The 11,490-nt window shown below is 48.9% G+C and overlaps 2 protein-coding genes across 3 annotated transcripts in view; both read right to left on the bottom strand.

The window, feature by feature from the left end:
- Positions 1-2,891, bottom strand: part of LOC123080433 (thiamine pyrophosphokinase 1) — a 3,595-nt gene extending 704 nt beyond the window's left edge. The window contains exons 1-5 of the mRNA XM_044503359.1: positions 2,464-2,891; positions 2,228-2,324; positions 1,322-1,394; positions 390-491; positions 51-300 (exon numbers count right to left, since the gene is read on the bottom strand). Of these exons, the coding sequence (XP_044359294.1) occupies positions 51-300; positions 390-491; positions 1,322-1,394; positions 2,228-2,324; positions 2,464-2,626 (685 nt within the window). The 5' untranslated portion in view covers positions 2,627-2,891. The remainder of the gene's footprint in view (positions 1-50; positions 301-389; positions 492-1,321; positions 1,395-2,227; positions 2,325-2,463) is intronic.
- A 2,566-nt stretch (positions 2,892-5,457) lies between these two features.
- LOC123080436 (auxin response factor 4) lies at positions 5,458-10,455 on the bottom strand. Of its 2 annotated transcripts, XM_044503362.1 has the most exons (15): positions 10,271-10,455; positions 10,058-10,164; positions 9,822-9,917; positions 9,634-9,690; positions 9,387-9,551; positions 9,203-9,287; positions 8,879-8,969; positions 8,641-8,805; positions 8,412-8,531; positions 8,236-8,308; positions 7,989-8,157; positions 6,993-7,903; positions 6,336-6,526; positions 6,092-6,261; positions 5,458-5,905 (listed from the first exon to the last, which is right to left on the bottom strand). In XM_044503362.1, exons 1-15 carry the CDS (start codon positions 10,323-10,325, stop codon positions 5,886-5,888), a joined length of 2,475 nt encoding a protein of 824 aa, XP_044359297.1. In that variant the 5' UTR covers positions 10,326-10,455; the 3' UTR covers positions 5,458-5,885. The 2 variants fall into 2 exon arrangements, with proteins under 2 accessions (XP_044359297.1, XP_044359296.1); XM_044503361.1 differs by lacking the exon at positions 10,271-10,455 and having other exon boundaries at positions 10,058-10,225.
- Between the last annotated feature and the right edge of the window lie 1,035 nt (positions 10,456-11,490).

Here is an 11,490-nt window from a genome sequence, read left to right on the forward strand (position 1 = left end):
CAGATAATAATGTTGACATACAAGAATGGTTGCAAGTTAGACGCTTGTACCTAGGTTCCACCGGAGACCGGTGGTGCTGCTGCTACTTGAGGGCGCGCCCATGGGGATCAGTCCACAATGAGGACCCTCGACAGACCGCTCGATGTGGATCTCGTGACTGTGCGTCTTTGGGAGCAGAAAGATCAAGGAGTCGTCTGACAGGAGGATGATCCTGGTGTTTGAGAAGCGATGCAGCACGTTGATGTTCCCCATCTCGTGATCGAACCTTCCTCCAAGCGCACCGAGAACGAGAATGAAGAGCTGCAGTTAAACAAAACAGAGTAACATCTGTATAAGCGGGTGTTGCAAAGACTGATCTTGAGTAAATACTGTAAGCTGATCTGGTGTACATTAGAATTGTCTGGCCCGGGTGGATTTCTGGTGATGAACGATATGCATTTGTTCAAGTCTGTGGTGTCCTGATCATGTGAATCATCGATTATTTGGGTACCCTGCAATTGATCAAAGAAGGGTGTTGTCAATATATCATTTTGCTGTAAGTAACCAATCGTTCCTGTCCCAGTTTCAAGGCCTCATTGGCTAATCTTAAACCAGAAAAATCATCTATTGTACAGAATACTAATAATGCCAGCGTTGACATTCATGTTGCCTCTCTCTCTCTCAAAAAGTAGTAAAGCAGGGCAAATCAAATGTACATAAACTTGGTTTACATTTACATTATCCCTGCTGCCACTCCACAACATTTCCAGGAAGAAACTTGAGGTTCACGGCTAGGGGTACAACTGATCATGCCAATTTAATCAACACTGAAATAGTACTTGCGTTTACCAGGACAAACATACCAAAAAATATTGGTATAGAAACAAAAGCCTACTAAAAAATACAATAAAACAAGGCATCGCTCCTTTCACGGCTAGGGTTACAACTGGCCATGCCAATTTAATCAACACTGAAATAGTACTTGCATTTACCAGGACAAGCATACCAAAAATACTGGTATAGAAACAAAAGCCTACTAAAAAATACAATAAAACAAGGCATCGCTCCCTTCCTGGTTTTCTAGGACAATTTGGACAACTTAATCAATGTAATTATTTCAGCAGTTTACCAGGACAGTCCAAAAGAGAATCACAAACATATTCATGTGGACCAAGATGGCCAATAAATGATATCTTTCTGCCTGCTTGTTTTTTGCTACGCATGATATCTTTCTCCCTAACATAGTAGAAACTGCCCTGGACAGGTGTTGCATACAATATTATTTTTGGTTCAGCATCTCATTTTCAGCAAGGTATGATAGAAGGAGTTTTAAATTAGTTACCAAACTGGAATAGTATTCCTTCACTTCTGGCCTTACAGAATCCATATCTCCTTCGATTGCATCGGGCTTGTACCTGCAGGAAGGTAAGGACAAATTAATGAATGAAATCGTCACATACAGACAACCAGCAAAGAAATCTGTCTTAAACCTACCTCCCAACTACCAATAAATAGGTTTTAAAATCTCTTCCCAACTACTATCTGGCATGGCGAAGAACTAAATGTGTTCATTGATACAGTATAAATAAATTATTCAAAATGCGATGCATACTATATCGCTGTTGTATGATTAATCTGCCAAGCCCTCTGGTGGCACCTTAGGTAAACTTGAGAACATTTTTCCTTCATATAAACAACTCTTGAGCATTACATAGATAACCCAAGCAGAGTTGAACTTTGTACTGATAGAGTATGTTTCAAGAAGAATAACAAGTGAAAATGCGTATCAGCCATTCAAAAATGACAGAGACTGACAGTTGTTTAGCTGAAGTAGTTGATTCGTCTCGTCTCAAGAAAACTCTGAATTTGTGGCCGAGCACATGCAGGCAAGGCATATAAGGGGTAACTTGGAGTTTTTGACTAAACACATACCGTACCAAATATAGCGTACAATGTATTGCGAAAACAAACAAGGCAGATGCTGAGAAGGACCATGCCAAAATAGGTCAACCAAAGGCTCGTCAGAACTCATTGGCATGCCAGCGTTTATGCTTGCACGCAACAGCACAGGCATACAAACCAAAAGGAATTTTATTTTATTTTACAGCTATCTCAGACGCATTCCAACAAGCACGTGATGGGCATTGATCCGCGGAGAGGCAGAGTCAACCAGGAACAGGTGGGAAGCGTAGGCACGCAGCTATCAGGCTAAAGAAAAAGCAAGGCAGAGAAGACTTTGATTAATCACCTGACGCGGACCTCGTCGGGGTCCTCGCCGGGGAGCAGGTCCGGCATGCCGTCGAAGACCCTGTTTGCGCCGCCGTCCGCGCACACCCGCAGCCGCGCTGCGCACGGGACGACACAGGAACAGCGTCAGTTTAGCACACGACAGAGAGGCGAAGCCATCAGGACAGTAATGAGAAGAGGCCGCAGCGTTGGGGAGGAGAGAGAGGGAGGGGCGCATTGGTTGGGCTGGTTGGTTACCTCGGGTCCAGAGCAGGGGCGCGAAGCGCGGGAGGCGCTGGTTGAGGACGACGACGGCGTAGGAGACCGCGTTCTCGGCGTCGGCGCCGGTCGGAGGAGCAGGCGGGGAAGGGGACGGGAGGAGGAAGGAGGAGGAGTGGGTCATCGTCGGGAGCGGCGGCATGGTGGCGGCGGCTGCCGGTGAGACGCGGGAGGTGAGAGGTGGCGTGGCGGGGAGGGCGGGGCCGGTGGGGGACTGGGACAGGGGAGGAGAGAAGAGAATAGTAGGATATGCGAAAGGAAAAGAGCTGGCGTAGGTCGCGCGGACAAAAGGAAGGGTTTTAACGAACGAACACGAACGAGAAGGAGAGATCGTGTGGCGGATGGCGCGTAGCCGGTCCTCTGGACTGGAGCCGACGGAAGTCGTTGGCGGACGGTGGTACTCGTACGACCGGCGGGCCGGCGTTGATCAGCAGCGCCGCAGAAGAGGAATCGGGGATCTTTCTCTTTCTCGTGACAGCGAAGGGAAGGGGTTCAACTTCAAGGCCAGGCCCGTCCAAGGCAGACCCCCAAGCCAAAACTGGTAGTTGGCCGCGTGCCCGCTCTGTTCAAGGAAGGAAGGAAGGAAAAAACGTTGAGACGCGCCAGCCAGCCAGCCAACTGAGGCTGACTGACGACAAGGCCGTCAGCGTTGGCGTGTGGACCATACCATACTATAAAATGTACTACTTCCTTCGTCTCAAAATCAAAATATATAATAAGACCATTATTAATATATGAGAGCATCTACAGCTGGACCTACCATACCCGACCCTCTAACGTCCACAGACATATGATTCATGAATCCTCAAATGCCTGCGTCCACAACCGGGCACCCCGTTAGCAAATCTTCAAACCCACATAGTTACATGCGGCGTAAACTAACTCAAGTAATACTTCTCGATCCCACACACGACGTCCGACTACTTCATCATGCATGCCATCGGACAATCAAAAATTGACATATGCCCTGCTAGTTTATACTTCCTCCGTTTCTAAATATAAATCTTTTTAGATATTTCAATACAGGCTAAACTCTAAAAAGACTCTAAAATACATCCATATGTAGTTCTATTGGAATCTCTAAAAAGACTTATATTTAGGAACAGAGGGAGTACAAGCCATCGGACTACCGAAAATTGGCATCTTCAACAAACTAGAGCTATGGCGAAAGTTCATCCATGACGACCCTTGCCCTTGTCGTTTTGTCGTGGAAGTAGCAGTCGAATACGCAAAATAGATTGAGTCGGATCTACTCACTATCGGAGCTGTCCGACCCGTCACTGGCTTCCTCCTTCTCCTCTTTGGGGAGCAGTCCTGCCTTGGCATAGATCGCCCGTCTTTGGCCCCTTGCAAGGGCGTGCACCGTTGTCGATGATGCGTGCACGGAGGGCTTCATTGTCCAAGGCGGTGTGCGACTCCGCCTGCGCAACCTCGCCCTCGAGGCCTGGCACATTGTCATGCACCCTCTTCCTCGCACTGCAGGCACGTCACACGTTTACAGCGGACGGGCCGTGAGACATGCCGGCATTGACCTCTGACTAAGAGCCCAACGCACGGGGACAAGGCGATGTCAAAGGCATTGCGCCGCAAACCTAGAGTCACAGTGTCGGATGGTGGTCGTCGTGTCCGGTGAGGGCGTCGTCATGCGCCACGAGCCACCAGCCCCACCAGATCCAAGCACCATCTACGTGAACGCAATGGATTCCCGCTACATCGAGTCCAACCGCGATCGGGCGCACTCCCGGGAGCGGCGGAGAGCCATGCGAACGTTCATGTCCTCCTCATCCCCACATGGTACGAAGTCCCAGTCGACGGATCGGGAGATCTCAAAGTCAGATCCGCTGCCCGCCATGCCAGAGAAGCCCGGAAAGGAGCTTAGGTGCGGAGTGGAGTGGCTAGGGTTCGCCCGGGACGCGGATGGGGGTGAATATGTGTGGTTTGGGCGGGCCAGCGTGGGCCGGATCCGGCATGGCAAACCGGACCTCATATCCAGCCTAATAGAATGTGTCACAAACCGGACATAGCAAAATCCGCGAACAACGACCGGTCAACACTCATTTTCCATCAGTTGCAACCTCATATCTCAAACTTTAGTCCTTATGACCATACTAGATCATGCAAGATACAAAAGCTATGTAATACATGCTATATAGATAAACCTAGCCTACTCGTTGCCGGAGATGAAGACGACGTCCATGACGGGAGTGCCAGGCGGACGTGCCATCTGGCAGATGGCTGCCTGCCGCGGCGGCTCCGGCTACTCATCGGACTACATGTCCATGAAGATTGCGTCTGCCTCCGCTCGTTGCTGGTGGATGTAGCGACGGTTTGCCTCCACCTCCGCCTCCAATCGGATGGAGTCCAGGATGGTCTGTTGTTCCTCTGCCTGCTCCGCTTGGGCGACCTTAAACTTGCCTAGCGCATCGGGCATGCCGAATCCGGCTTCGGCAACCGGAAGCGCCGGCTCCGCCTCGCCCTCCTCCTCCTCGTATTTCAAAACATAGAAATACGAAAAATACAGGATGGAAGTGGCAATGTCCACTTAAATCATATATAATTAGCAAACCAGGGGGAATTTAGACGAGAGGGTGTTTGATGACGCAGAAAAACAAAGGAATCGTAAGAAGTTTGAGTTGATGGAAATTTTCCTTCAAAATAGGGTGCAAAGCAATCATTTGGATCCTTTCACGAGGATTCCAAACATCTTCTGTAGAAAAAATACTCGAAGGCCTACGAAATCCATTTGCATCGAAGGAGCACTTAAAAAGGTAGGTGAGATCTTGTGACGGCGTGCTGTTGATCGATCGAGACGTGGCCGTCCTCTTGACCGGTCAGGGGCGAAGGCTCAAACCCACACAGTTCGGTGGAGGGTCCAGCGACCAGTGATGCCCTACCACATCAGGTACAGTACTGCTTATGTGTTTATACATACGGTCGAGAGCGCACATCATGCACCCTGCCAACTCCACAGCAAGCGACAAGGCACCACATACATTAAACAGGATCGGTCAGGCATACATGTACTACTACCACTGTCACTCCCGGAATAGATAGACATTGCTGGTTCATGGATGGTTAATACAGACAGATTACATACTAACGCTACCTACATACATAAATATTTACATCAGGGATGGATCGGATCACCAATGAGCATCCAAGCAAAGGGACAGCCTTGGCCCTGGATCTCTCTCTCTGCCGAAGAACAAACCAGCCGACAAGCGCGATTGCGCACCAAAGTCTCTACATTTCCTACTAGTAACTACAGTACAGCCAAAGGGTTGTTGCATCAGAAGGGGAGTGGGGGAGTTGGTGGTGATCAACAATAGCAATAGCGATAGACCATACTTTCAGGGGTTGTTACTTCTTTGCTGGGACCTAGCCCCCCGCGATACCTCGCCTCAGTCGGCCTTGACACAACCTGCAGAGACCGCCAAGGCCAACATCTGAACGGTCAGCCGCTTCCGGCGGGTGATGCTTGTGATAGCAAACAACAATATCATGCAAACCATGCTTGCGGCTAGTCGGTTTAGGTAAATGGGGGGATTGAATGCACCGAAAACAGTGTGAACTTGACCAATTGCATGTGGTTTTAAAAAGCACATACCTAGTTGGCTAGAATTTAAATCGCTTGATGCGGGAAGATGGGCCTTCTCGGTTGCGCCGTCACCATCCACTGAACCTTCCTCCTTTTTTGGGCCAGATGGTTTCGAGTTCATCTTCTGGACCTCCTCCTTGGTGTAAATGCATATCTTGCGCACTATGCTGCAGAACTCCCTGCTCACAGAATGATACAGTATTAGTACTAAGAAGGGAAGTTCTGCTAAGCAAGCACCAAGACAGAGACTCACTCCCATGGATCGTCTCCCACGAGCATCATGTCACCCTCGTTGTCAGTATAAACGATCTGCCAATTTTTGTTTGAGGACAACAGTTCACCATCAAATTCAAACATCTTGTCTAGCTCAGCTGTGAGTTCATCATAGTCAACGAACTTTGAGAGATCCACTGATCTACCAAGTGCAACACCTTGCTTATGAACCTACAAAACCATGGACGATACATATATCATTAGCAAAAAAGGTTATGCGATACGATCCCATGATAATATGTGCATAGTGTTCACATGCATAGATCAAATAGTCTTGCTCATAACAATACAAGCGGACAGAGACACATAATCCCTAATATCAGTCAGCCTGAAACATACACCTACTCAAGCATTTGTTCACATGAGGTCGGAATTCAAATGTTTTCGGCAAACAAATACTCCCTCCCTCCCATAATATAAGAGGTCAAAAACGCTCTTATATTATGGGACGGAGGGAGTATTTAATATTATTAGCAACATGAGGGCAAACAAACATTTCCACAACTAGCTAATGAACGGACAATTTATTGTCAACTGACAGCAGAAACTGAGCAGAAGTAAGAAAATGCCACAGAAACATTTTAACATCAAGTAAGACTAGCAGCTGGCATGAACATGAGAGAAAACAAGACTCTACCTTTGTGCAACTCCTTGTGGAAGCACCATGGGACTTGCTTTGGACGTCTTTTGAACTCTGCGGACATTGCTGCATGTTTTTCTCATTCTCAGTCGTCCCAGCAATGCTTAAGGACACCTCAGGAGAACAATCAGTTTGCAAATGATCTAATGATACAGATGGTTGAGTTTGTAGCACAGGCTCATGCGTTCCAGCCATTGGGGAGTTCAAATGGTTAAAACCAGCACTGGCAGTATCAACTTTAAACCCAAAGATCTTGAAATCACTGCCTTCTGTTGTTTTCTCCAGCTCAATAGGAGCTATTGATGCGTGAGGCCTGATCACTCGTGGCTGTTCTGCCCGGGAGAACTGCGGACTTAACCAATTTGATGGGTGTTCTGTAAATCTGAAGTCTTGTGCTTGATCTCTTGAATTACTGTACGCAGTGCTCGGCCCATTCCAGAAATGCATCTCATTGTTCTCTGTGTGCATCTTTCTACTTGATTCAACAGTCAAGGAAGGTTGCTGATGCATAAATAAGTACGGATCTGCGTATTGACGAGCATAACTGTGGTCCTGAAACTGGTTCTTGAATGAACTAAGACGATTTGGAGCCTCATCAAAGGTTGTCTGCATGAAGAAGCCTAGGGAATCACCAAAAGGTTGAGCACCAGAACTGGCATCCTTAAAGTCAGTTTCACGCCTTCCCAACTGAAACGAATTATGCACAGAGGGCCTCTGCTGAAACGTTAGTGGGTTGTTTTTTCCGATGTTGGGTGGTGGTGGTGGTGACCACATCATAGGCTTCTGAACACTAGCATCAAAGTCATTAATGTCAGTTAGCTTATTGCTCCTCTGTTCTTGACCTGGCAAGGCAGTGTTATTTTGATTTCGTTGTGCTTGAGCACAATCCATATCAGCCTTAGTTGCACCTGCAAATGGCAGCAGCATTTCAAGAGTCAGATATGGAACCTACATTTTATTTCACCAGCTTCCAGTAAGACTAACAATGATCACCTTCTTTTGTACGAACAGACGATTCAGGAGAAGCTGGAGGAACATTTGGTCTAGATCTTTTGGGCCGAGAAATGGGAAGCGGGTTAACAGGAGGTGATGAAGCAGGCTCTATTTCCCAAGGAGAGACTCTATCCGGCCGTGGAATAGTTGACGACTCATCCCAACGCACCTAAGTAGAAGAAGCAATCGTCGATAAGCATGAGACTCTTCCGACCATATACAAAAAAAGCAGTGATCAACCAGTTACCTTAAGGGATCTCCAGCTTGATTCCGGCCACAATTGATCAAGATTATCACTGCCCACTATAGTCCCAGTAAACCTACATGACAAATGGGACAACAGATTACAAATGATGACTTAGTTCTGTCAGGGGATAATGCAAACAAAACCAACTTTGTAAGGAAAGCAAATACAACAGTTACCTCTGCTCTGGTGCCTCTTCCCCTTCAAACCTCATCTTGAACCTCGTCCCAATAGAATAAATGTTTTTAACAGACTCCATATATTTATCATATGGTATAATGAACTCAGAACGGCTTGTCCTAAAATTGACACGGTAATTAGACAAGGTAAGTACTCAGAACGAGACAGTGAAAACGAATTAATAGATAAAGATAAAGCAGTATGATTGCCAAAGAGATGCTGATATACCGGGGTTTGTAGTAGACAGTGAACATGGTTTTTGTATTGATAGCATGCCATGCAGTTGCAAGGACTCCAAGGTGCATACTATGACTAGATATGACTGAAGAAGCTATGTTGGAAAGCTGTCTCATAGCCCGCCTCACACCAACACGAAGCTCACCGCTCTCTCCTCTGCATGGAGCAGAACAGAATTAGTAACGAACTGGGAATTGGCATGCTTGGGAGAAAGGAAACAACAACAGACCTGAGGAAAATGAAGGCGTCCCCAGCAACAAGCCTTTTGGAACTGACAAAGACGCTCCAGCCGCTCTGAAGGAGATGCCTCCTAGGTTGCCCTGTTGATTTGCAGTAAGTTGACACAATTATTATTGATTGCTATCAGCATCAACTACAAGATAACCATTCTCCAAATTGTAGACAGGTTTAATATGTATTGCATTGTCAGTAATAACTAAGCTCCTCCAACAAAATGGTCTGCTCAATTGGTCGGCTTCAGATCACAGCGGCATATATACATGGCGATTTCAAAGTGGTACAGATCATGGTAAGGCAAGGAACACAAAATTACCACGGAAAATGTGGCGGAAGCGCCACTCCATGCCATGAAGATCCTTTGCCACAAGCTCTTGTGTGGGAGGAGACTGCGTCATATCCTGCCAAATAGAAGATCAGGTCAGCGAATGCCACAAACCGACGGCAAGCCATACACTACGCAGGTTCCTTGTAACTTTAATTGTAGAATGCAGACATACCAGGGGAGGGAGGCACTCATCAGCGTGGCGGCGCAGCACCGAGAAGCCGCCATGTGTGCTGGTGTCGGACGCGGTGAGCGTCTTGCAGAAGGACCTCACCGCCGGCCTGGCAGGCGTGGCGCCTCCTGTTGCAGGGCTCGACTTCTCCGTTGTCGTCTCACTTTGCTGAAAAATACTGGTCTTAACACCTGGAGCAGAATAAAATCCCCAAAACATTTTGGAAGGAGAGATTTACGAGAGGGCTTACTTCCGGCTCCGGCATGAGCATGACCTGCGCGTAGACCTCGTCCGTGTCCGCCTCCGCCTGCCAAAAAAAAAATCGACAGAAAAAGTGAGCCGACCGAATCGAATTTTGGGGCAGGGCAAGGGGATGTGGAAATTGGGCGGAATTGAGCGCGGGAAGCGGGCGGGAGAGGGAGGGGTAGAGGCAGGCACCTTGAGCTCGACGTTGAGGACGCGGCAGAGCAGCTTGGAGGGCAGATCGTAGAGGCGCATCTGGTTGGCGGCGACCTGGTTCATGGAGGCCTCCACCTGAAAAAAGCCAAAACCCAAAGCGGAAAAGCGAAATTCAGCGCGCGAACTGCGGACGGAGCAGCGCCCTTCCCGCGCCGAATCGCGGGAGGGGAGGGTGAGGGAGGAAGGGAGGGGAGGAGTGCGGCGGCAAGGCGGACCTGCTCGATGTGGCCCTGCGGGAAGTAGTAGACCATGTCCCCGACGCGCGGCACGGTGACGAGCGGGCCGGCGCAGGCGTGCCAGAGCTCGTCGTACAGCGGATCCCCTGCTCCGCCAAACCCACGAGACATCAGGCACGAGAACGAGAAGGAGGAGGAGGAGACCATGGAGCCGGAAAGGGGGGCGCGACGGCCAGATCTGCGCGCGCGTACCTGTGGAGGCGCCCTGCGGGGGCGGGGGCGGCGGCGGCATGGCCGCGGGCGGCATCCGGGGGTCGCGGCAGCGGCGGCGCGGGGGGAAACCCTAGCGCGGGGTCGAGGAGGGAAAGGGGAGTGGGGGGAGGGAGCGGCAGCAGCGGCAGCGTCAGTAGAAGAGAAATGTGGGGGTGGGGAGGGGGAGGAGGAGGACGGGGGAGGGGGCCGATTAATTTGGTGGTGGTCTCTTGGTAGGGAGTAGGGGAGTGAATCAGACACTGACACGCACACGGAAAGAGGGAGGGCGACGCCGACAGCCGCACGCGCCTCGTGACACACCGCCCCCGACAGCCCCCAAGCCGCGGGGCCCTCCCTGTCCCCCCGATTAACGCACAGAGTATAATATTTCTCGATCGCCTGTCTCTCTCCCCCTCAATTCACCGCGTACCACATGTTTTTTTTTCTTTTCTTTTTTTTGAAGCTGCGTACCACATGGTTGTTCCCTCGAATTACCTTGCCGTGGTGATTCTTTTTACGTATTATTTTTTTACTTGGGAAATGCGGTGAGCGTCTTGCTAGAAGATCTAATTTCTTGGAACTGAGGTTTAGTGGGCGTCAGTCGGGTGATGTGAAGGGCCTTCATCGAGACCATCCGGTGTAAGAGTCCTGACAATGGAGGCGTCTTACGGTTGCGATAGAAATTCCTCGTTTTCGACATTGCCGTGCCCCCCTCCCCCCCCTCTCCCCTGTCCGACGCGTATATTATAGGGAAAAGAATGTGTGGGTGATCGGTTTTGAGATTCAAGGAATTTCAGTACATAAAACAGAAAGATTCAACTAAGAAGCCAAGATGCTTTCCAACATTTCGGAGTGAGCTTTTCACAAAACTGAGAAAATTTGGGAGAACTTTCAGAGAGTTTGGAGATGAATTTCGAAATGATTGGCCCAACTTTCATAGGTATGATTAAAAAAGCTTAATAAATAATTCAACAACGTTTTTGAATATCCAGGAAATAAAACTTTTGAAGTCTTGGGTCTGACTTTCAGACCATCTTCGAAATAATTCGGGAAATTGAAGAACATGACCTTCGAAATTGTTGTGTGGTGAAGACAGCACTCCAAATGGTGTCCCACCTCGCTGCCGCCAAATATGGGAGCCATATGGACCCCGCGGGTGCTCCGATCCATCCACATAGCCCTCTCGGTGGTGCTAGGATCCAAATGACATGGACAACGTT

This window comes from Triticum aestivum, chromosome 3D, assembly GCF_018294505.1.
Source record: "Triticum aestivum cultivar Chinese Spring chromosome 3D, IWGSC CS RefSeq v2.1, whole genome shotgun sequence".
In the NCBI taxonomy this organism is placed as follows: domain Eukaryota; kingdom Viridiplantae; phylum Streptophyta; class Magnoliopsida; order Poales; family Poaceae; genus Triticum; species Triticum aestivum.